At 34.1% G+C, this 27,309-nt stretch overlaps 1 protein-coding gene across 2 annotated transcripts in view; it reads right to left on the reverse strand.

Moving 5' to 3' along the window:
- Positions 1-13,257: 13,257 nt before the first annotated feature.
- Positions 13,258-27,309, reverse strand: part of LOC123527830 (tyrosine-protein phosphatase non-receptor type 11-like) — a 56,793-nt gene continuing 42,741 nt past the window's right edge. For both annotated transcript variants that reach the window (XM_045307520.2, XM_045307519.2), the window contains exons 12-15: positions 26,856-26,923; positions 24,417-24,568; positions 23,026-23,180; positions 13,258-21,945 (exon numbers count right to left, since the gene is read on the reverse strand). In XM_045307520.2, the coding sequence (XP_045163455.1) occupies positions 21,816-21,945; positions 23,026-23,180; positions 24,417-24,568; positions 26,856-26,923 (505 nt within the window). In that variant the 3' untranslated portion in view covers positions 13,258-21,815. The remainder of the gene's footprint in view (positions 21,946-23,025; positions 23,181-24,416; positions 24,569-26,855; positions 26,924-27,309) is intronic.

Genomic DNA, 27,309 nt, shown 5'->3' on the forward strand with positions numbered 1-27,309 from the left:
TACTAGAAAAAAAAACAACTATTGGCTATGAATTATCAATTTACATCAAAAAGGCTCCTACTACCATTCCTATTCTATACCAGTAGTGCTAAAAGATTAACCATAAAAATGTCATAGACTGTTAACTTAGCAGTTCAGTAAAATAAAACAGGAGTTTTCGAGAATTTCGGCAAACAGTGATTTTCTCTGGGTAAAATTCTCATCACTAACTTTTAAAGATGGCTAGTCTTTTGGGTTTTAAACAAGCTTTGTACATGTAAATGATTTTCATTCCCCAATACCAGATATTTGCCTTAAAGTTGGACACATTCTTCCTTCTAAATAGAACCGTAACTTTCTTTAGTTCGTATATAGCATATGTGTAGAATTTTCGCATGTCAAGATTTAATCTTAATGCATTCTAAGACATTCATTCAGAAATCATGAATTATCTTCAATTCTTAAAATTTTAATAGATCTTAAAGAACATAAACTTCTTAAAACGGATCCATAATTCCAGATAATTCCAGCAGCACTCCTTTAATTTTCAAGGGGCACTGGTGATTTTTCAAGGGAGCTCTGCCTTCTAGGTAGCACCTAAATTCATATTATGATAGAACATTTTAGCGCTCACAGAAGGTTTTAGACTTTAGTGTTACTAATCTGTTTTAGAATGTTATACATGTATACATATGTAATAATGTAATTTAGTTTGTAAGAATGTATGTATTAAATACTTCAAGAAATGTATACAGTATATTTTATAAATCAATTGCCTTTCAGTAACATACATCTAAATTAGATTGAAACACTGCTTCTGAGATTGTGACTTGTATATTTATATGTTTATCAGAACATAGTAAGTGTCCTTTTGAACTGTTTGATATTGTTTAAAATGTTTCAAATATGTCTATGTTAGTATATTTAAGAATGTATTTGACATCATTTATAGCAGAGCTAACGGCACCGCGAAGCGGCGCCGACAGCGTCGCATTACGGTTAGACGTATGAACAAGAAAACGAATAGAGAGATCTAACTGTGGATACTATCGAGTTGAAAATTCGTGGTACTTTTTGGAATCGGTGCTGTTCGGATTTTTTCATGTGCACTATTCACATAGTAATTAATCAGTAAAGACGTCAGTAGACGCTTACTATTTACGGTTGACAAAAGCGTCCCGCTTACTGCTTTGAATATTGAATAAAAATGTAAATGCGCGTTTGATAATAAAAATTCACGCTGCCATTACCGAACTTTATTATATATACTTATGTTTGTCATGATGACGTCATAACTCCACAATGGTGTAGTGGTTAGCGAGTTCGCGTTGAAAACCAGAGGTCGTGAGTTCGAACCTCACCTGGACCTGATTTTTTTTTTCAATTCCTTTTTTTATTGCAGTTTTTTTTGTATTATTATTGAGTTTTGAAAATATTGTATAACTAGTCATTCATGAGAAATTTAACAAGTGTTTAGTTTTGATGTCAGGTTCCAATGTAGTGCCTGTGCAGTAGTCAGTAGACATAACTTAAAAAAAAAACAGCTTTAGGATCAAAATATACAGGCATTAAACTGTGAAAAGCAAATAATGCTCTTCTCCCCGTTCGCATATATTTCATCCGTTAGCTTTAAAATCACTGACCAGAGTTTATCAAAAAAATTAAAACTATTGGCGATGATTTATCAATAAACACCAAAAAGGTTCTTACTACCATCCCTATTTTATAGTGCTAAAAGATTAACCATAAAAAAGCCATAGAAATGTTAACTTAGAAGTTCAGTAAATAAACAGGGTTTTTCGAGAATTTCGGCAAACACTGTTTTTCTCTAGGTAAAATTCTGATCATTAACTTTTAAAAATTGCTAGTCTTTTGGGTTTAAACTAGCTTTGTACAGTCATATAAATGATTGTAATTTTCCCTTACCAGGCGTCTATTATAGCAGTATTTTTGACTGAAAGTTGGACACAATCATTCTTCCTTTCAGAAAGAACCAAAATTCGACAATAATGACATTTAAAAGAATTACAATAGTCATTTCCAGGATTACGTAAATTCTAATTTCTATTAACTTTAACTTTTTTACAATAAGTCCGTATTGCTAAACATTCACATGCAAAGAGACAGAATTCCTTTGGCTATTGGCCTAATGAGATTCTGTTAGGTTTGAAGCTTTTCAATTTGAAGGAGTTATCATTTGTGACTGGTTTCCAGTATGATAATAATTTTTGTAAAATTGTCGATGCAGTACGTTTTAATAAGAATAACAGAAATTATTCAAATACGTTTTTTTTCTTTATCTTGGTGCAGATTTTAATCTATATCAAACTTTCTTTTAATTATATAGGGCCTACAGAATATGAAGATTTAAATTTGATGCAGTCTAAAACATGCATTCAGAAATCATGAATTATCATTAATACTTATAATTTTAATAGATCTAATAGAACATAAACTTCCTTAACGAATTCATGATTCCAGACAATTTTAACACCACTCCTTTAATTTTTAAGGGGGCTCTGCCTTTTAGGTATCACCTAATTTCATATTACTGTATTGATATATCTCATGAAAACATCTTAATCCATTTAGTCTGTTTCAGTAATTTAGAATATTGTAGTTCTTTTCAAAACATACGAGGGAAAATGATGTTGAGTAGGAACTGCATCAATTTGTATAATTTTTGGTTAATGCTTAGCATAACCCTGATAAATTTATTTCTATTTTAAAAGCTTAGTTCGATGTTAATTTTAAACTGATAATCACGTTTAAAAGAAAGAACTGGCATGTCAGTTTTAACATTCATTACATTCAAAATATCGAAATTAGTTTGCATCAAAAATGTGTACACTACAAAATTCGTAAATGTTACTCCTTCTGATCTGAGCAATAGGTGATCCTGTAAGAACTATATATATATATACAGCAAAGGTTACATCAACGTACAACATACTGCTCAAATATTTTGCTTCAATCGTTAAACATTAAATCATCAGACAATGAAATTCAGTGACTGTGCCATGGACCCAGTCTTTTAGCAGAATATTTTCCATAGCTTCAACACATTTCCCGTTCTTTCGTCGCTTGGTATAGCTGAATATACATTTTCTGGATCTTATTACGCACATTATTCTTAGATTGTGTATATGTAAATAAATTAATGTGGATATCTGGATTTTGCTTCTCTTTCATAGCATTCTAGCATTTTCATTTGATAAAAGGCTGTTACATAGTGACCCCCTATATTTATGTTGAGGGTCACTATATATTCATGTCGTTCTGGCTAAAACAAGTGACCGATAAAATAATAATTATAGGGGTTTTGTTAGTGACCATCCACGGAAGTATGTGTAGTCAGTATGATAAATATTGGTGCGAAGCGCTCCCCCTCCATATTTAATTTCGTTGAGGGGCACTACATAAACCCAACAATCAATAGCATATAGGTACCAACGAAACGACATTGATGCAGTCTGCTATGAAATATTTTGGATGAAATCTAAAAAACGATCGGCGGTTCAACTCACCGAGGATTATCCTTATGACAAGAGATTCAGATGACAAAGCGATGTTATTGAAAACATAACTATATATCTTGTCGCGAAACCTCCGGGAGAACATGAAATCCTTGTTTATGGTCCACTGCTTTTTCTCGCCAAAATTCGAACAACACCGTTTTGTCCATCTGGCTCTTAAATTAAAACAATATTAATTCAAAACGTGATTAGCTAGAAGCACCAAATATCACTTAATTATTGATAAGTACATGACCTTTGCTCGTAGATAGTACAGTCTCCCACCCCAATGATCCAGTAAATACAGAGTTTTTCACATTGATTTCATAAAAATGTGGATTTTTTACTGTATCGTATTGACGAATCTACATAAAACATTACATAAAAGTAAATCACTATGGGAAAGTGATGCATGCACATGATGAGCCACACCATGAGAAAACCAACATGGTGGGTTTGCGACCAGCATAGATCCAGACCAGCCTGCGCATCCGCAAAGTCTGGTCAGGATTCATGCTGTTCGCTTTCAAAGTCTATTGCAATTAGAGAAACTGTTAGCGAACAGCATGGATCCTGACCAGACTGAGCGGATGCATAGGCTGGTCTGGATCCATGCTGGTTGAAAGCCACTATGTTGGTTTTCTCATGACTCGGCTCACTTCAGTAATTTCACAGTTATTATCCTTTCTAAAATTATTAAATGTAGATCACTAAAAGGCGGCGTTGCACGCAGATCTTTCATATTGTTCAAAATAAAGTCCCTTCATTCACAGAATGACCTATTCGGCGGAGAATGTAAATTCACTGAAAATGCTGATTTTGTTAGGAGTCAATTGTCATAGGGGTGAAAATTTGACATGAAATAATTACTATTTTTTACATAATGCATTCTAATTTTGACACTGGCCTAGGTTTTATAAAGACAAGCATTCTAATGATGATCAACTTGAAAATGTTGCCTCTAGAGTGTCAGCAAGGTTTTTGACCTCATGCATCGCCTTTCTGAAATGGGATATATATGCCTTTTTACCATTATGGAAACAACATAAACATAAAACCTCTGAAAATGTAAATAACGTACAAGTGAACTAAAACAAACAAATGTTTTGAAAAATTAACCGAATCACAAAACAAACCTGACATTATTTTTAGATGGGCAGACATGAGTCAGGACTGGGCTTTACCCTGCTGAATTTCTATAACGGACTGGTCCATTATTAAATTTGGTCAATACCATTTATAATTCGCAGGGGTGTTCACTGAGAATTTTCTTACTGAATAGCAAACACGGATGTGCAGTCTGATCTTGGTCTACACTGGTCGCAAAGGCAGAATCACTTGCAGCCGGCAGGCTAATGGTTAATTAAGTCTGGGTTTAGCAGTGTAGCATAATGTTTTTTCACTTTCATCGAAGAAAATTGTCACTCCTTTTCGCAATAGCCGGAAATCAGACTCCTCAACATTATTTGTTGAAACTAGTATCTTTCCTAGAAATATTTAGGGTATTAGTATCCCTGGTGCGTGTCTCATTATGATTTGATAAAACGGTTGTTCTGTCTGATGACCTATTCCTGTAACATGAACAGTTCCTCCTTGTTTGTCGGTAGGAAGTTGCCTATCATTTCATTTACATGAGTAATGACAGAATTGAAGGTTTTCATCAAGAATAAGTCTAAAACCCGGTTTCGATTTTTCAACAAAGAGTTCAGAAACCGTTATCACACGGGCTTTAAACACTGACTCCCACTCTTTGTGGATGAGAGTTGAAAAAAGAGCCAGTGATATTTCCGAGAACACAAAATTCGGTGTCCGCAATTACATTGATTCGTTAAACTTAATTTGGGATACATTCGTTACCATCAGAATAGTTTTGATCAGATGGCAAACCAAGATTTTATTGTAATATTGTACATTAATTAAATATGATGATATGTCAAGTACATAATGACCACAACAGAAACATTTATTGTTAAAATTTATTCTTGTAAAGTTATGTTTTATGTTTAGACAAGTTTAATACGAGTTATGGTTGATTGCCATGAACTTAAATTCGAGTTATTAGATACATTATGTTAAATAACAATCATATTTGCCACATAATACACCTAACTTGAATTATACTTGAATTAAACTTACGTTACTTTTGTACTGTATCTAAACTTACGAGCAGGATGTATGATTCTCCCTTGGTTCATTTATAACTTTAGAGCACTTGGAGCACAAATTCGTTCGGGAGTAAATATTTTAGAACAAGGTGAAAAAAAATCTAAATATTTTTTAGTTTAGAAAAATCATGCCAAACTAGAAAGGTTATAAATTCACTTTTTATAAATACATTGTAACGAAAGAATTACAAACAGAGATGAAATCTTAAAGGAAGAGGTTAAGTTTTATATAAAAAAAAAAAACAACTATATACTCGTAGCTCAAATGAAAGTGACTTGAATATTCGGACATATCTGGACTCCATTATATTAGAAAACAAATTAACACCCAACCTTGCAAATGTCTGCGAAGGAGTACTTACTTATGATGAATGCACTCAAGCTATCAATGAAATGAGTCTTAATAAAAGTCCAGGTTTAGACGGATTAACCGTTGAAATTTATAGGAAATTTTGGGATCTTACAGGGAATTCAGTAATAAATTCGTTGAATTATAGTTACAGAAATGGAGAATTATCAATATCTCAGAAACAAAGTGTATTTTCATTGATCTTTAAAAATGTGACCCGGAGAATATTGAAAACTGGAGGCCTGCATCTCTTTTAAATGTAGATCTTAAATTTTCGGCAAGAGTTTCAGCCAAACGTTTACAAATCATAATCCCGAAAATAGTGAGTCTAGATCAACAAGGCTATATTAAAAATAGATACATTACCTGGAACAATTCCATTTCAAGATTTCAGAAAGGCCTTTGATACGGATGATTTGGTTTTTATGTTTAAAACTTTAGAAAAAATTGGCCTTCATGAATCATTTTAAGATGGGTTAAAGTATTTTATACTAATATATCTGCATGTGTCACCAATAATGGATGGATTTCCGACTTTTTTCTACAACACAAGGCATAAGACAGGGTTGCCATTATCAGCTTTTTATCATAGTAGTCGAAATATTGGCATTAAAATACGATCAAACAAAGACATTCATGTAATAACTGTAAAAACTGATGTATCTAACCAAATAAAATTGACACAACTAGCGGATGATACCACCCTTTTTAAAAAAAATCACAATGAAATTCTTATTGCAGTCGCCGAGATTGAAGAATTTGGCAAATATTCAGGTTTGAAATTAAATAAAAGAAAAGCAGATGGTCTATGGACAGGAAATCAGAAGAAAAATACGTGCACAAATATGTGTTATATAAATTTTACAAATAATTATGTGAAAGTTTTAGGAATGTACTTTGGTAACAAAAAAGACGAATGTAATAACCTTAATTGGAATGAAAAAAAGCTGCAATGCCAAAAACTTCTCTCAAACTGGAGCAATAGAAGTTTAACATTTTATGGGAAAATTCTTGTATTGAAATCTTTAGCTTTACCAAAGTTCACATATTTATTGCAAAATTTAGAAGTACCTAAAGATATCATTAACCAGATTAACACTATAGTTTTTTAGGTTTCTCTGGAATGGTAAAAATGATAAAATTAGACGTTCAATTACAATTAGCCATAAAAGTGATGGAGGCCTTGATTTGGTAGATATTGATTCTTTTTCTAAAACAATGAAAATTAAATGGGTAAAAAATTTAACTTCTGCTGAAAACGCGAATTGGAAGGTTATCCCTTCTTTTTTCCTAAATCAATATGGAAGGAAGTTTTAGTATTTAGGATGAATTTAGATTCTATTATTAAATCACTACTACAGTCAGAACTTGTATTACCTGCCTTTTATAAAAATGTACTACAAATATGGATAGAGTTCAACAGGTCTCTCCACAACAATAGTAAACTAGAAACTTTTGATAAAATAAGACAACAGTTAATATGGGGTAATAGCTTCATTAAGCATAATGGAAAATGTATTATATTAAAAAAGTGGATAGATTCTAATATACTTTTTGTTAATGATTTATTGTCAGAGAAAGGTGAAGTTGATATAACTCAAATACTCAATAGTCTTAAGGTAAAAAATAACTGGATATCAGAAATAAATATACTGAAAAACGCAATTCCTAAGGAATGGAAAATAATTTTAAAATCAAAAGACTCTTATTTGACAAAAGTTAGAACCAATTTAACCTTCCCTGATGTAAAAAGAAAACCATTTACTGGCGTTACCAATAAGGATATATATATGGTACTTGTTAGCAAGAATATTGAATCATCGTATATTCAGAGGTATCGGGAAACACAAATTGGTCATCAAATAAATTGGAATGCATTTTACTATTTTTTAAACGAAATTATTCCTGACAATAAAATCAAACAGCTAAAATATAAATTGATTCATCGTATTGTTGCTACAAACTTGAATCTTTTTACTTGGAAAATAATAAATAGTCCGAACTGGCATCATTGTAATTACATTGAAGACAGTTGTCATTTCTTCATTAATTGCAGTTATCAGATTTCTGGAAGATCGTTCATGAAACACTTAGTAAGTGTGGTTTAAATAAATCAGTGAACAAGAGCTGTCTCCATAGGATGACACATGCCCCCGATGGCACTTTGAATGAATAGTTATGGCCGATGTTAGAGTTTAGGACCTTTGACCTACGGACCTGGGTCTTGCGCGCGACACGTCGTCTTACTGTGGTACACATTCATGCCCAATAATTTTAAAATCCATGCATGAATGACAAAGATATGGACCGGACACGCCCATCAATGCACTATCATGAAATATGACCTTTAACGTCTAAGTGTGACTTTGACCTTTGAGCTACGGACCTGGGTCTTGCGCAAGACATGTCGTCTTACTGTGGTACACATTCATGCCAAGTTATTTGAAAATCCATCCATGGATGACAAAGATATGGACCGGACACGAATGCACTATCATGAAAAATGACCTTTAACGTCTAAGTGTGACCTTGACCTTTGAGCTACGGACCTGGGTCTTGCGCGCGACACGTCGTCTTACTGTGGTACACATTCATGCCAAGTTATTTGAAAATCCATCTATGGATGACAAAGATATGGACCGGACACGAATGCACTATCATGAAAAATGACCTTTAACGTCTAAGTGTGACCTTGACCTTTGAGCGACGGACCTGGGTCTTGCGCGCGACACGTCGTCTTACTGTGGTACACATTCATGCCAAGTTATTTGAAAATCCATCCATCGATGACAAAGATATGGACCGGACACGAAAATTGCGGACAGACTGACAGACCGACAGACGGACAGACGGTTCAAAAACTATATGCCTCCCTTCGGGGGCATAAAAATATGAATAACATAGTAATTAGTTACAAAATTGATTATAAAGAATACCAGGATATTAATATTTTACTCAGTATAATAACATACTGTATTTACAAGATGTATCTCTTTAGCGAACGAAGAAAGAAATTTATTAAATAAATATGATCGAAATATTGCACACTGATATATTAACTGTGGTTAAATATTTGTCAAGAAATAAAGATTATAAGTTACTATTTCTTAATAAATTTCTGAATGCATTAGAATACTATTGCCAAAGAAATTATATGTAATGCTTATCACTTTGTTTGAAACATATAAACATCTTCTATATTACTAATCTTACACATTTGTATGTCATATTGTGAACTTCATTTGATGTAATATTGTGGACTTTGTTAACAAACATGCTGTTTTATGAATAAATTTGAAAAAGAAAAAAAAAACTTTTCTTTTTCTCAACAACAAAAAATACAGTGTGGACAGAGAATATATCACTTGCCAAAGGAAAAAAGGCCGAAATGTCAAATTTGAGGCAGCATGCCGATATGCACGAGATAAGTTTCACTGTCGCTATTTAAGTAATGGCCATATTAAAACAAGAGGGCCATGTATAGGCTCTGGCTCGCTTACCTGACCTAGGCAAAATAAATTTGGCGAAAACCCATTTCAGCAAATCCGATTTAGCTCCATGCAGGGATGTTAATAACCGAATACTGTGTACCCCTATCCTTAAGTTTATGAAAATGAGAGTGTTTGCAACTTCTTTTTTTATCATTTGACCTAGTGACATAGATTATCACGACTCAATTTCCCAATTTCGAACTTGGTCTGAATTTCATGAAGGCATATACATGTATTATGGTCGTTTTTTTTTAAAGATCTCAAGACTTGTAGAAAGTGTGACACAAGAAGTGTTAACAATGTTTTTCTATCATTTGACCTAGTGACCTAATTTGTTGACCCCATCCCCATACGACAGCTTTAAACTTGACTATAATTTCGTAAGACATACATTCTGATAAGGCTGAATGCAGATCAAGTAGTAAGAGTACACAAGGTTTCTTTTTATTTGACCTAATTATCTAGTCGTCAAGCCTATAGTAAATTGCTCAGTTTAGAACTTAACATTAGACTTATAAAGATAAGCATTATGACCAGTCTTAGAAAATATAACATGTAGCATGTGCAAAATTTTGTAATGATTTGAGCGAGTGACTTAGTTTACCTTGTTTCGATTTTGTTTGTTTGATTTGGGTTTAACGCCGTTTTTCAACAGTATTTCAGTCATGTTACGGCGGGCAGTTAACCTAACCAGTGTTCCTGGATTCTGTACCAGTACAAACCTGTTCTCCGCAAGTAACTGCCAACTTCCCCACATGATTTGTTTGTTTGTTTTTGGTTTAACGCCGTTTTTCAACAGTATTTCAGTCATGTAACGGCGGGCAGTTAACCTAACCAGCGTTCCTGGATTCTGTACCAGTACAAACCTGTTCTCCGCAAGTAACTGCCAACTTCTCCACATGAATCAGAGGTGGAGGACCAATGATTTCAGACACAATGTCGTTCCCCACATGAATCAGAGGTGGAGGACTAATGATATCAGACACGATGTCGTTTATCAAATAGTCACGGAGAACATATGCCCCGCCCGAGGATCGAACTCGCGACCTCGAGATAAGTAGACCAACGCTCTTACCTATTGAGCTAAGCGGGCGGGCTCACCTTGTTTCGAACTTAACCTAGATTTCATAAAGATAAATATTCTAACTAGGCTTCATGTGTACCAGTAAAATGAGGCCTCTGGATTGTTAAGCTTTTATTATCTGACATAATTACCTAGTTACTCAGCTTTAAACTTGATGTAAATTCCATAAAAGAAATCTTTCTGGATGTGTTTCAATCTTTCATTTAACGTAATGAACAAGTTTTTTGTGCCTCTGGCTATTTTCTATGATTTTACCCGGTGGGCAGTGACCTCGTTTTTATCCGATGATAACCCAGTTTGGAACTTGACACAGATTTTATAGACACACACTCTGACCGGATGTATTACGAGTAAATGTTACAACGTCAGCGCTACTGTCTTTCTTAAGATTAATTTTTACTTTGATTAGGTTCTGATGTAAAATTATTCAAAACAACAGCATAAAATAAGCCGAAATGTAATTTTCAATCCTAGATAACCGAGTTTCGAACACGACCTAAGATTTATAAAACAAGAGGACCATGATGGTCCTGAATCGCTCACCTCTTCCCACATGACCCAGTTTTGAGTATGACGTCGTTTTTTCTATTATTTGACATAGTGACCTAGTTTTGAACTTGACCTAGGTATTATCAAGATAAAAATTCTGACCAATTTTCATGAAGATCCATTGAAAAATAAGGTCTCTAGAGAGGTAACAAAGTTTTTCTATTATTTGACCTATTGACCTAGTTTTCGAAGGTACGTGACCCTGTTTTGAACTTTACCTAGATAAGGTGAACATTCTCACTAATTTTCATGAAGATCTCATGAAAAATATGGCCTCTAGAGAGGTCACAAGGTTTTTCTATTTTTATACCTACTGGCCTAGCACGTGACCCGGTTTCGAAACTGACCTAGATATCATCAAGGCGAACATTCTCACTAATTTTCATGAAGATCCATTGAAAAATATGGCCTCTAGAGAGGTCAAAAGATTTTAATAATTTTAGACCTACTGACCTAGTTTTTTACCGCAGTTGACAAAGTTTCAAACTTGACCTAGATATCATCAAGATGAACATTCAGACCAACTTTCATACAGATCCCATAAAAAGTATGGCCTCTAGAGAGGTCACAAGGTTTTTTTTTATTATTTGACCTACTGACCTAGTTTTTTTAAGGCACGTGACCCAGTTTCAAACTTGACCTAGATATCATCAAGGTGAACATTCTGACCAATTTTCATGAAGATCCATTCACAAGTATGGCCTCTAGAGAGGTCACAAGGTTTTTCTATTTTTAGACCTACTGACCTAGTTTTTGACCGCAGTTGACCCAGTTTCGAACTTGACCTAGATATCATCAAGATGAACATTCCTACCAATTTTCATACAGATCCCATGAAAAATATGGCCTTTAGAGAGGTCACAAGGTTTTTCTGTTATTTGACCTACTGACCTAGTTTTTGAAGGCACGTGACCCACTTTCGAACTTGACCTAGATATCATCAAGATGAACATTCAGACCAACTTTCATACAGATCCCATGAAAAATATGGCCTTTAGAGAGGTCATAAGGTTTTTCTATTATTTGACCTACTGACCTAGTTTTTGAAGGCACGTGACCCAGTTTCGAACTTGACCTAGATATTATCAGGATGAACACTCGGACCAACAATCATACAGATCCCATGAAAAATATGGCCTTTAGAGAGGTCATAAGGTTTTTCTATTATTTGACCTACTGACCTAGTTTTTGAAGGCACGTGACCCAGTTTCGAACTTGACCTAGATATCATCAAGGTGAACGTTCTGACCAATTTTCATGAAGATCTTGTGAAATATATGGCCTCTAGAGAGGTCACAAGGTTTTTCTATTTTTAGACCTACTGACCTAGTTTTTGAAGGCACATGACCCAGTTTCGAAGTTGACCTAGATATCATCAAGTTGAACATTCTGACCAATTTTCATAAAGATCCATCGAAAATTATGGCCTCTAGAGAGGTCACAAGGTTTTTCTATTTTTAGACCTACTGACCTAGTTTTCGACGGCACGTGACCCAGTTTCGAACTTGACCTAGAATTTACCAAGATGAACATTCTGACCCATTTTCATAAAGATCCCATGAAAACTGTGACCTCTAGAGATGTCACAACGAAAAGTTTACGGACGCACGGACGACGACGCTGCGCGATCACAAAAGCTCACTTTGTCACTTCGTGACAGGTGAGCTAAAAAATCATTCTGAAGTTTATGAAGATTGTATAGAAAATGTGGCCTCTAGATTTTTAATGTTATTCTTTTATTTGACCAGTTTTACACCATAGATGTCCTAGAATCGAGATTTCATTTCGATAGTAATTCTTACCAAATTTCATTACGATCAGGGGAAAATTTTTACCTGCAGGCTAACATCAAAACAGCTGAAATCACACCATACGGCAAGATGGCCACAGTGTGACTTTGAGGACTCTGTGCTCAGGTTAGCTATTAAGTTTGACAAACATATCAAATGGTATATCAACGGCGGGAACAAAGCCAGCTTCATTGCAAAGCCGAGTTGGAAGATACACTTCACTGTCAACATGAAGAACATTCACCTCATCCTGGGATCTGATCCATATGCCCTTCCTTGGTATTCTAATATAAATGCTTTTCTTACAGACTTGCAAAAAATAACAACTTTCGAAATATTAGCTCATGACATTTTATTCAACAAATAAAATACTTACAAAGTAATATATACTGTATCCAGCTCAAAAAGGAAACTGACTGGCTATGAAATAGATGAGGAATAATTTTCATGTGCAAGGCTAAAACGATATTAGTTTCTTCACAGTAAAACACAAGTTTGTGAAAATTGTGCATTCAATAAAAAAAATCATTATTCTCTGATTTTTTTCATTCATTTGGTTATAACTTCCTTTCGTACCTGTAAAATGATTTCAAAGAGTTTGTAAAAGCTTTAAGAAATCAGGCTAACTATAGTAATCCTTTATCATGACGGAAATAATTTGTAATTTTTCTGACAAGTAAATATATGTGAGAAACCTGGCAAGTTTTAGCCTTCCAGTGCATGTAGTTTAATAAATATACACTTTAAAATTTTTCTTAACAAATATTTAAAGTTCAATAAAGGACATCACAGAAACATTATCAATCATATCTGTTCAATTACAGCTGTACAAACTAAAACTAACTATTGTGTTTGTATATCCAATGCTTTGTATAGCATTGTGTTTCATTTTCAAATAAAAATTCTAATTAAAGCGGTACAACTGTGATCTCACTTACAGCATGAGTCAAAGTTCTGTATCTTTCATACCCAAAATGAAGTACAGTTGAACTGCATTAGTGGCCACCTGTATTAAACAGCCAGTTGCCTTAAGCAGCAAGTAAGCTAACTTTCCAAATTGATGTTTTGTTCTTATTTCAACCTGTCTTAAGCAGCCAGATTATGTTGCTTCCTTTGCTGGCTACCTATTACAGGTCTGACTGTATAATAACCCACGATGTATACCTTATATAACAATTTATCCTTTCTTGCATTACAATTGCTCTACTCACAGCTGAAATTTTACAAAAGTTCATAAACAGAGTTAACCTTTAGCCTGCTAAATTTTTATTATGCACTTATGATTTAAAGGGGTGCTTACCAAAAAGATACTGACTGAATTGCGAACAGTGCAGAAGGATGTGCAGGCTGATCATGGTCTTCACTGGTCACAAAGGCAGAATCACTTGCCGCCAGCAGGCTAAAAGTTAAGGAACAGCTGCTGTTGGTACCAAGATAGTTCTTATGTCAGCTCAAAAGTGAGTTAGAAAATGCCCAGTATTATGCACATGTAACATCCCTTATATGAACATGTACAGTTAATTAAGCATAATGAGAGAGATAAATGCTCTGATATTTAAACTTATCTAATGGGAATGAAAGTATATGAGCCGTGCCATGAGAAAACCAACATAGTGGGTTTGTGAACAGCATGGATCCAGACCAGCCTGCACATCCGCACAGTGTGGTCAGGATCCATGCTGTTCGCATTCAAAGACTATTGTTATTGGAGAAACCATTAGTGAACAGCATGGATCCTGACCAGACTGCGCGAATGCGCAGGCTGGTCCGGATCCATGCTGGTCGCAAACCCACTATGTTGGTATTCTCATGGTGCGGCTCAATTATGTCTTTGTAGAGTGGTGGTTGTTCTTTTGAGGTGTGTGGTTAACAGAGTTTATACTGTAAAATCATTGTAGAGTGTTCCATAATAGAAAATGCATTTGGACTGTTAATAATGAACACTTACTGAATGGCTTGTCTGTCAATATTTGAGCTGCGCCATGAGAAAACCAACATAGTGGCTTTGCGACCAACATGGATCCAGACCAGCCTGTGCATCCGCACAGTCTGGTCAGGATCCATGTTGTTCACTTTCAAATGTCTATTGGAATTAGAGAAACTGTTAGCGAACAGCATGGATCCTGACCAGACTGCCTGGATGCGCAGACTGGTCTGGATCAATGCTGGTGGCAAAGCCACTATGTTGGTTTTCCCATGGCGCAGCTCATTTATCGACCAGCAAGACATTCAATGAGTGTTTTTATTACATGACATCTGAAATAAATGTTTGTAAATTTTTTTCAATATAGACCAATAATAAAGCACAAATTATGAACCAACGAGTTACATAACAAGCCAGGTAATAATACACGCTAGATCTGCAACATGCATGGGGAAGTATCGCCTGGATATTCGAATACTCTAGTATATAATGAATAAATTTGCTTCAAAATGCATTTGCAACAATCAACATATTAACAATTAGTAACAGATATAACAATAGTTTTCAGTTTTTACAGCATACATGTATTCATGTTTATTACTTATAGAACATATCTGTTTATAATTTCATTAATAATTAAAAAAAATCAAACATTTAAATCTTCCCCTATTCTTAACATATGGCAATGTCTAATTCTTATGCAAACAAGATTATTTTTGAGTCCCTATAACAAAATATAATCTGCTAAATAAACTCCAAAGATGACAAACAGTCAAATTCAAACCAAACTACATGTGATAATAATAACATTGACGATAATGATAACAATGATGATGATGATGATGATGATAAAAATGAGGATTATCTAGATGAAAGTAGATTGACTACTGAACTGAAAAAGTACATTTTATGACAGAAAGTGATGATGATGACAATGATGATGATTTTCTGGCACAATTCTGTGGAAGTTTCACAGTAATATTGATACATCACAAAAACAAAGTCAAAAGTAAATACTGTACAAACATAACAGCAAATGAAATAAGTTGTAGACATGAATTTTAATCATAATCCTGTATAGGAAGTCTTCTCTAACCTTTAGCTTGCTAGCAGCAAGTGATTCTGCCTTTGCAACCAGTGCAGACAATGATCAGTCTGCATGTCTGTGCAGGCTAATCATGGTCTGCACTGTTCGCTATTCAAATGATAAATTTTCAGTGAACACCCCTTTGAATACTAAGTGATACTGCCAAAATTGAACGATGGACCAGTCCATTATAGAAATTAAGCAGGGTAAAGGTTAATCCTATTAAACTTTCCATATTGATTATAAATCATTTCTTAGACTAGTCTTTCAACTTTCATGACAATGGCAAAATCTATTATATATCAACAAATACTTCTAACAAAATATGATTTTTAACTTAAATAAATGGAGACTTGGGTAATAGAGCCCCATAAAATGCATGAAAATGGCCATAACCCTGTTTTAAAATTGCTATCAATCTACATAGCATATATTAGGTGATTACCTGTGGAAGTTTGTAAGAAGTTCCATTGCCTATAGAATTAAATGCTTAGAACTAGGATTTTTTCCATAGTACTGGCATATCTACACTCATCCTCTAAATGCCCCTACTCTCACCTGTCAATTATTGTATATGAAAAATAAAATCTGCCTTGTGGTAGTATTGTTAGCTCAATAATTGTCTTAAAGATGTTGATCTGTTAATTCTTAACAGCTACTGACTGATTAATCCGATTAAAAAGGATAAGATAAAATTCAATTACTAATATAAACCCTCCATTTTTGGTCGTGTGTTCCACTTTCTTTTTGACAATGTATGGTTTTACAATTAAACTAAAATAGGAATCAGTATATATCCATTATCAGTGGTGCTCAAAGAATGACCATAAAAAACTGTTTTCTCACAAATAAAATCTCCTGGAAACTTGAAAACAGTGTTTCAAACTCTAGACAGAATATTAACAAGAGCACCGCCTTGCCGGTGCTGACGCTCATCTGATTTTTTGTATAATAAAAAAATTGTCCTACCCATGATTTTCTAAGTCCAAAAAGGGCCATAATTCTTGCAAAAAGCAGGATGGAGTTATGTTTCTTGATGTACATAGTCAGCTAATGATGGTGAACAACTGTTGCAAGTTTCAAATCAATAGCTTGAAAAGTTTAGGAGAAAAGCTGACCTAAACATAAAACCTAACCAATAAATCTGATATTTTCTAAGTCCAAAAGGGGCCATAAGTCTTGCAAAAAGCAGGACAGAGTTATGTTTCTTGCTGTACATGGTCAGCTTATGATGGTGAACAAGTGTTGCAAGTTTTAAAGCAATAGCTTTGATAGCATATGAGAAAAGCTGACTTAAACATATTACTCAACCAAGAAAACTGATTTTCTAATTCTTTTTTTTGGTTGGATTTAACGTCGCACCGACACAGGATAGGTCATATGGCGACTTTCCTGCTTTAATGGTGGAGCAAGACCCCAGGTGCCCCTCCGTGCATTATTTCATCACGAGCGGGCACCTGGGTCCAAAAGGGTCAATAATTCTTGAAAAAAGCAGGATGGAGTTATGTTTCTTGATGTACAGGGTCAGCTTATGATGATGAACAAGTGTTGCAAGTTTCAAAGCAATAGCTTTGATAGTTTAAGAGATAAGCTGACCTAAACATAAATCTTAACAAGGCAACGCCAACGCCGACGCCGACGCCGATCAAGTGATGACAATAACTCATCTTTTATTTTTCAAAAAATCAGATGAGCTAAAAATGATATTTTATAGCCTAACATTGTGAGACAGACTACTGGAAATTTCAACATTGCTGCTAAAATGGCACAAAAAAGACTACATTTAGTGAACAGGCAGAAATGTTCAGTGTTAACTTTATATTAACACTTGATATTCTAAAATCATGATTATTTATGGAAGAGTAATTTTGGCAACTTTGTGGCTTTGTAAATTAATAATAGTAAGTCCCAACAAACTAACAAATTGAAATTTATTTCAAAATTTTGAATCTCATCATTTCATCTCCCACAAAATAGGCATTACGGTTGACTGAAACAATTAAATTTTAAGCGAATAAAAGCAAAAGATTTCAGTTTTTCAAAGTAAATAACTGTCCTCTATGGACAATCAGATGGCAATTTTTAACAAATTCAATTTTATACAAGTTCACACTCATGGAATTTTACAAAAAAATATTTCATTTTCTTTACATACTCAAAATGTTAAGTTTGTAAAGGTTGTTTTACCACTATATCATCATACAATACAGTCGACTCTCATTGGCTCAAACTCGAAGGGTCCATGAAATCGAGAGAGATCGGTAGTTCAAGCCATCAGTTTGGTGGCCATCTTTGTTTAAACACGGAGCTCTCGATAAGTACATACAGGGATTGTATGACATAGTTGACTCAAATTGAAGCTGGAAATGTATTATAATAAACTGTAAGATTTCGATCTAGTAAACATTTTCGATACACAGAAATAACAAATACACTAGAATGCAACAAATACAAATGATAACGTCATCTATAGCATTTAGAACTATACACTATGGAAATGTGATATTTGTAAGCAATCAGCCCTATTTAAAGTAAAATACAGACATTCCCTGCTCAGATTTTGTTTGACACATACTATTCTTTAAATAAAACATTAATTTTTAAAGTGAACGAAAATCATCTAATTAAATTTGTTTGGCCTATACATGTCTTAATTTCACAACGTACTGAAACTATGTGCACCGATGAAAGCTGTAACACAATAATAGAGATGCGAATTTGACCCATCAGGTGTGATTTACATTATAATTAAGCTCAATGGAAGAGACAGGGAGTTCGAGAGTTTCTATTTATTTATTTATTTATTTGTGTTTTACAGCGCACCAACACAATATAAGTTATATGGCGCCAAACAGGACTACAAATTTTGGTTTCACATCTCATTTACATCGAAATAAAAACATGATGTATGGAATCAAAATTTGCAAACCTGCTGGAATCACAGAGTTACAGCAAAACCAAGTGTTAAGACCATATTAGTCACCTCTTACGATCATGCATGGGTAAGGCAGTTTCTAAACATCCAGAATCGAACAATAAACAAAATCAGGACAAGATGATGAGTTCAAGTGAAGGGGGGGGCGGTATTTTGGCAATCAAAGTACGAGCAAATGGGAGTCGACTGTATTTCAATGTGTCCTAACAAAGCTAAGATCCATAGAGATTTATATATAAAGTCTGTCTTGTTCTTCAGTATGGATATTTTGCCTTTCGTAACAAACAGAAAGGCATAATCTACTTAAAAAAATTGTAGCAGCTAAGTATTTACAAAATCTGCCATTTTAAACGGTAAGTAGATATTTTACTGTATCTAACTAGTGATTAAATGCTTCACTCTCCGACTACATTACTGTCTGCACAAAAAAACCACACACACATACTATATAACATAGAGCAAAATAATTTAAGAACCATAATTTACATTACTTTATCAATTTATAACATATAAAAAATATGACACAAATAACAATAAACTGTTGCCATGGCAATGCAGTTAACCTTGGTACATTATAAACAAAACAAGAGCTATTGAAGAACAGCAACGCTCCACTATTTAAAGGCTTAATACAACTTCATAACAAATCTCAGATTCAAAGAAGAAACGTAACTTTGTAAAAACAGCAAAATAGAATTACGGAACCTGTGCAGTACATGTAAGATCATTAAAATGAGCAAGTATGTAAAGTTTCAATCCAGTACCACAAGACTTAGCAGTGTCTGAAATATCAGCTTACATACAAAAAGTTGGGAAACCAATGAAGATGCCTGATAAATGGGTGATTGCAAAAAGTGCTTATTAGTCTCTGACCAGTCAAGCTAAATAATGCCTTACTACAATTCCATTAACTTAATCGATTATGCTTTATCCCTGTGTTAACTTCTTCATACCATACCATACACTTTTCATTAATTTTTAAAGTTAATACATTGCTCTGGTTTACATACACTTTCATGTATGGGCAAGATTTTAATATATTCTATTTTGACAAACTTCAGAAATGATTTGATGTCATATATCATTTCAAAGGACTCAAAATCAAATCTATAAGATTGTTTGGAACAATAGAACACAGCCAAACAGAATACAGCACACTCATTTTGATAGTCTACATGAGGTAATGAAATGTGGGAGACCCAAAAACTTCCCAAGCCTGAAGTTACAGGTGAACTTGCATCACAGGTATTTCTAGAGTAGAAAAGAAATTTCTACATGTGACCAAGGCCAACACAACAATTGAGACATGTGAAAAATCAGAACGTTTACAGTACAGCACAGTGTTTGTTAACTTGCTATTACACTAAACTCATTTTTCCTAATGCTCTTAAAATACAGTCTTAAAAAGTGACTTAAACATTTCAAGGCAAAATCCCAACATACAACAACCATCACCGGGCCATAATTTCATTAGAACCAAGGGAGCTCAGGTAACCAATTAAACCTTTAAAAGGTGATTTATTTTTCACTGTTATTTTCTTAGTTTTATACAAAATTGAGTTTAATGGCTAAATTCAATTCTGAGTAAAACACATTTGAAGTGTTGACGTTTTGGATTAACAGAGAAATGCCCGGGAAGCCTCTGTGGCTTTGTGGTAAGATAAAAAAAACTGCCAAACCAAGGATTGCGAGTTTGGTCCCCAACTGCTCCAACTAAAATTACAGTCATTCAAGATGGAGATTTAAACCTAGGTCCTGTAGAGGTGCTTTACATCTTGCCCTTTAAAGATGGGGGATGCAACTGAAATAGGTATATCTCCTGTATCCTACAGGAACCTGTATTTTTGCACTACTTTCAAAAACAGAATTATAATGACAAACATTCTTCTAAAAGAGTTCTCTAAACAGATTGCCTGTGGTAACTAAAAATTAACTTGTAAACATAAAGTTATTTTACTTTGAATCTTACTGTGTAACTGAAGAGCTTCATTGGGAGAGTATAGATCTTACAGTCTTAAATGCATTTACAGTGACATTTTCATAATTTTTTTCAAAGGGTCACATAAATTACAAAGCAATCAAACATCCCTTTCCTAGGGATGCCAACAAAATACCCCACTGCTCAATTTTACCAAGGCAGACAAGTCACCCCTCCCTCCACCCCCTATAGATTTTTTGAAATTATATACAAATTTCCACTTCATTCCAATTCAAAAATTACACTTACCATACTGAGAACGTTTTTACTTTTTTTTTTCAATTTCCTTTGACTGTTTTCTTTATATAAGGATTTTTATTCAACTAAATCACAAGTGTGGGGGGGGGGGAGGTCTGCCTTGGTCAAAGTGAGCAGGTTGAGATTTTGTCTGGGGCATGCAGGGCTTTGTTCTATATTCCCCTTTCTCTACTGGAACTGAAATCCGCTGAAGACAAGAGACAGCTGACTGTTTCAAAGTAAATATGGCATGTTTATTCTGTGTTTGACACATACACCTCAGCACCAGACATCATATAATCTCTAAACTCTTTAACAATACAATCTCTAAACTAACAATATATCAAAAATAACAATAAACACAGACTGCTGAAAACAATATTTTAAGCACAGTTTCTAAACTTTAGCACTTTTATAGTTATTGTAATGCTCCTTTTTTAAGTCTAGTAACAAAAACTTTACACGAAAAGCAGATGATTGTACATCTCAACATATAAGCACTACAAAAATTACACTTATTCATAAACTCATTGACTCGATTTTCCATCCTGATTGGAAAATTTATAAGTTTGCAACTATCTTGATATACACATTGACTCTGGAATATTTTACGAAGTTCATGAACACTTCTAGCAAAGGGAAAAGAGATTATCTTGAACAAAATCTGGACGAAGTTGTAGATCACCATTTTATGGCTGGCTGATTACGGAGGTGTACATAAGACAAGTTCTATCATTTTTTATGTTTTCCAGAATGGTGGCCACCATGTGCAGTGTGGTTTGTGTGTCCAGTGTGGTTGCCATGTCCAGGCTCTTTCACAGTTCCTATATTTTGATATATTTGTCTTTCATCTTGTGGTAGTCTGAAATTAACAATGTATAAGAAATAAGTTATATTGAGTTCTAAGCTATAATTGGATCTATACACTGAACACTTAGAAAATAGTTAATGATACACCTACTTCACCATTCCTGAATTGTCGAAATCAGCCGTGATCTAGTTCTCTATTCTAAACCAGCCATGGTCTTATTCACCAATCCTTAATTCTCTAAATCAGCCATGATCTAGTTTACTGAGCCCTAAGTTTGAAAATAAGCCATAACCTAGTTCACCATTTCCTGCAATGGCCTTGAACATAATTCTTGAATTGTCTAAACCAGCTATGGCCTAGTTTGCCATTTTTGAACTGTCAATATCAGAGATGCGCTACTTCACCATTCCTTAATTGTCCAAATCCATCATAGCAAAAATTTGTATTGCTATTATATTGTATATTTCTAAACTTGAAAAAAAATCTTTTACAAAAAAGCTATCTATCATAAAACTAAATTCCTTCATATTTGTCTGGAGAAAGGTGATACTTTTTTCTTAATTTTGGTCTTAAAACTTTTCAAAACTTGTCGTCTTTAATAACTATGTTCTCTGACACGACTATAGTGGCATGACTGGCATTTACTTAAGTTTGATTCTGAAATTCTTTAATTCATAACATAAATTCCATTTAAATTAAGACTGAATAATACAACTGATAATTTGTTCGAAATTAATCTTCATTTATTTACCCAAACACAAAGAAATGCTATGAGTAAAACAGATGATTTCATACCATAGGCACAGCATTTAATTTTCTAACTAAAGTACAAATAGAAATTTGAATGGTTGCAACTGACCCCCCACCCACCCTCTCTGCTAGACTCTATATCTTTGGTGTTTCTACTTAGTGACAAATACGGCATCAACACTAACTATTCTGAAACTGGAGTTTTTGAAGATAGCAAAGTATTGTACATAAAGACGAATTAAGTACTAGTATACTCAACCAGATAAAAACAACATGTTCAGATACTTTCAACCTTTTCTAAGACTGCCCCCTTCTTGTCTAAATTTTTTATTACGTGACTGACACTCTTCTTATAAATCAATAATTTGCAAAACCATTTACTTAGGCAGATCTTTAGCAACTCTCTTTGTGTGAGGAGGTTCAGCTATCTGTGGCTGATGAACCGGTGGTGGAAATCCACGTGTTAAGGAATTTCTACCATCAATACTGGCTGCGTAACGTATGTTTGTGTACTCCCTTCCTGCTACCTGACTTTGCTGAAAAATGAATAAAAGTAACAGTAAATTTCATATTATTTTATTTATTTAAATATTTATTTTGTTGGGTTTAACATTGCACAATCACAATTATAGGAATTATAGGTTATATGGCAACTTTCCAGCTTTATGATGGAGGAAGACCACAGGTGCCCCTCCGTGCATTATATTACGAGTGGGAACCTGTGTAGAACAACCGACTTTCTGTAAGCCAGCTTGATGGCTTCCTCACATGAAGAATTCAAAGCTCTGAGTGTGGCTCGAACCCACATCGATGAGGGGCAAGTGATTTGAAGTCAGCGACCATAACCACTTGGCCACGGAGGCTCCAAAATTCATCTTAATGTCCTATATCAATTGGAAACCTTCTACAGCAAGGGATTTAAACAGTGATTGTAAATTCTTTAACTTCTGAGGATGACTAATCTTTGTGAATTTCACTGATGCATCAATCCACTAAAACAAATCACAGGTAATTAACAAATTTTCTATGTACTTTATCTTCAGAACTTTGATTCCACAAATTCATGTTCACACAAACTTAAGGAAATGGCAAAATCTCATGCCATCAAAATTATTTTAAATGATGTATTATCTTTTCCTGTTTTGAGGTATTTTTCAAATGATAAAAGCGAAACACAAAATATGAAACCAACACAGATGATTAGAGCATAATTGTTCTTGGGTTTAATAGACAATTTGAAAGAGCTTCTTGTATCCAAGTTCTACAGAATACAGACAAAACTAACTGATTGTCACACAACTGCATGACAATAATATTGTTATGGAGATGATTTTAGTTCATATTAGGACAGTTATGTCATTCTTTCTGACAAAAAAAAAAGTTAACAAAACTTATAAGTTTAATGCCCACGAAATAAACAATAGGAGTTTTTTAAGTAAACATCAACATTTTAGTTTCAGTTTGCCTTTTTCTTAGTCTGTATTTTGGCCGACATTATCCACTACCTTTGCAAAACTTCTTTAATACAATGAAACACTGCTCACTCAACCATTGATAGCACAAGCCTTCAGCCTCACATGAGAAATTTGTGTGGTCCCAGCCATTATTTTTTCCTATTTTCTATTTTTGGATCATTCAAAACTCTGGATAGCTGAACCATTTTGCTCATTCCCATGTGACTTTGAGCAACAAGTGTTTTACTATATGCCAAAGGTATTATCTTGAAATCTTTTTGAAAACCAAATATCATTTTGTCTATAAACACAACATACCTGTTCAGCTTCAATTCTCCGTTTCTCAGTTTCTATATATTGTTGTACAGCAAAATAGACAAATTTGTATTGTGCCTCTGTCTGTACCATGCCTGAACGCTGTGATCTCACCATCTGTATCGTCTTTTGTATGTCTATTTCGCAATCCATACCTTAGTAAAGCAAAATTTATATTTCTTGTAAATAGTTATGATGCTACATTTTACTTTTATGTACAATACAGCCTCAAATTTCTGAACATTAAAATTTTAATGCTACAGCCTTGATTCTACCAGATAATCTTTACTGGTTTGATGTTTTGAAACAGCTATTCTAATATGCTTTTCTCTGTTAAAACACTCTTACAAAAAAAAGACGTCACGTTAACGTGCAGTGAAGTCAAAGTTTTTGTTGCGACAAAGGTTAGCGCTTCCAATTTCTATCTACTGTTATAGATTAAGGGCATATTAATTAGAAATAATTAATAGCAAAACTGTTTTTTAACACTATTTACACACTCAGGCAGTAATAATTCGTACAAATAATTTCAGTTGTGCTGCGTCCTCGTGAAATAATTACACCCGACGTATAACCGTCCATCATGCATAAATAGTGTTTAAACACTCTTTTGCAATAAACTATTTCTTAAATATAATGAAAATTACATTTTCTGAGTTTTCATTTTCAAGAAGATTAGGCAGGCACAAGATTGCATATGCAGACTGTACATAGTATGTTAACAAGAAACAAAGTCCCATAACTCTGCAATTTTTGTTGTTGAAAGAACCTAACATGCCCCATGCACAACTACTGTTGTTACTGGTCACTTGTGTGAAGTTTCATTAAATTGTGTCAAGGGGATGAGGGGAGATGGTGTGCACAAGATTTTGTCTATGTATATAGCATAGTAACAAAAAACAAAGTCCTGTAACTCTGCAATTTTTTTTCTGAAAGAACCTAACATGCCCCATGCACAACTACTGTTGTTACTGATCATCAGGGATCATCCTAGGTCAAAAATTTAGGGAGAAGTGACTTCTCCCTCCACAGAATTTAGGGAGAAGTTGAGGAATTTAAGGAGAAGAATCGGCATAGCTTTCAGTTTCTTGCCTATATATATCCACTTTCTATGGGTGTAGCTGTAACTTATAAACAGTAATTATTTAAGGAAATTGATTTTTGCATTATCATTTTCATGAATTTCTAAATAAAGTATAAATTTAGCTATGAAAAAGTCGCCTTTAAATTTTTATCCGAAATTTACATGTCCGAAACTCATAATTTAGCAGGTGCACGATCAAAACGCCATGAAATTTTTCATTCATATTTCGATTCTCGTGCTTCTATAATGCCTGATTTTTGCATCAACTTGTTCAGATTTATACATTTAATTCATTCATTTATTTATTTTTTCGAAAATAACACCAATCTCGCAGGTAATGGCGATCTTTTTACAATATTTTGTACGGCAGTTCTGACGTCCACGAAATCATTTTTTATATGCAGTACCCGAGCAATTCATTTACAGAAATTGATCGTAAACGTGGTAACTGAAATAAATTTTGAAGTAATCTTTAATAAAATGAAAGAATAATATACAGTTGTTGCATAAGATCGTGCTCTCGTTAAGTGTATCGGCTTTTTACACGCCGATTGAAAATTTTCAAAATGGCGGTGGCTTACAATATTATTGATTGACACTGTGGGATATTAACGCTACGACTGGCTGAAGTTTGACAGGCGAGTAGGCGGGGTTGACTATGGATTTATCGATAATTTAATCTAGATTATGCATAAAGTTTTACAACTTTAAATAAACAGATAATCACTCGCTGAAAAACTCAGCGATTCGGACTTCGCCTGGAGGCGATAATTAAGTAAAGTGGCCGACTTTAAAGCGACGATATCGCTCAAATCACCTTGTAGGATGATCCCTGATCACTTGTGTGAAGTTTCATTAAATTGTGTCAAGAGGATGAGGAGAGATGGTGTGCACAAGATTGTGTCTATGTATATAGTATAGTAACAAAAAACAAAGTCCTGTAACTCTGCAATTTTTTTTCTGAAAGAACCTAATATGCCCCATGCACAACTACTGTTGTTACTGATCACTTGTGTGAAGTTTCATTAAATTGTGTCAAGCGGATGAGGAGAGATGGTGCACACAAGATTATGTCTATGGACAGACAGACAGACCTGAAACCAGTATACCACCCCTCCACTTACAACTTTGGAGGGGAGGGTTTCAATAAGAATCATAATGGAAGTCAAATGTAAAATGTTCTTAGAATCGGCAAAACCTTAAGTAATTTTATGTACATTTATCATAACATTTTTGTTTACTTGTATTGACACTTCATAAATATGAAAGTGTAAAAAGTACTTTACTGCAGAGACTGAATAATAGAATTTCTTTCCAAAATATCATAATTTATACAGAAAAAGTTCAGATATACATACCATATGTCTTAACCTGGTTCAGTATCATATCTATCACAATAAATGTCCCTGTTCTTCCAATACCAGCACTGTAAATACAGAAATATAGCTTAATTCACAAACATACTCATCCTTCTTTGCATAGCAAGCTTTCTAGATTTTTTCCCATTCTGACAATGTAATTACTGTTCAACACAAGGATTCAGGCATATGCTAACTTGGCAGCTTAAGTGGCAGCAGCTCACTTTTCCAACTTTCATCATTGTTCTAACACTGAGAATTGGTTCAGTACATATTTGAACAGCTAAATGTAAGTCAATCTGATTAAGAAAGTTTTAAAATTTTCTTTTTAAAGAAAGACTTGCTTTCAGTCAAGTGAAAATTAATGCATCTGAAAACAGCATACAGTCATGTCTTCCAAAAACACTGAATCCTGGTTTTCTGGATATTGTATTCAAAAGCTGATAAATGTCAA

The sequence above is a fragment of the Mercenaria mercenaria genome, chromosome 14 (genome assembly GCF_021730395.1).
Source record: "Mercenaria mercenaria strain notata chromosome 14, MADL_Memer_1, whole genome shotgun sequence".
NCBI classification, from domain to species: Eukaryota; Metazoa; Mollusca; class Bivalvia; order Venerida; family Veneridae; genus Mercenaria; species Mercenaria mercenaria.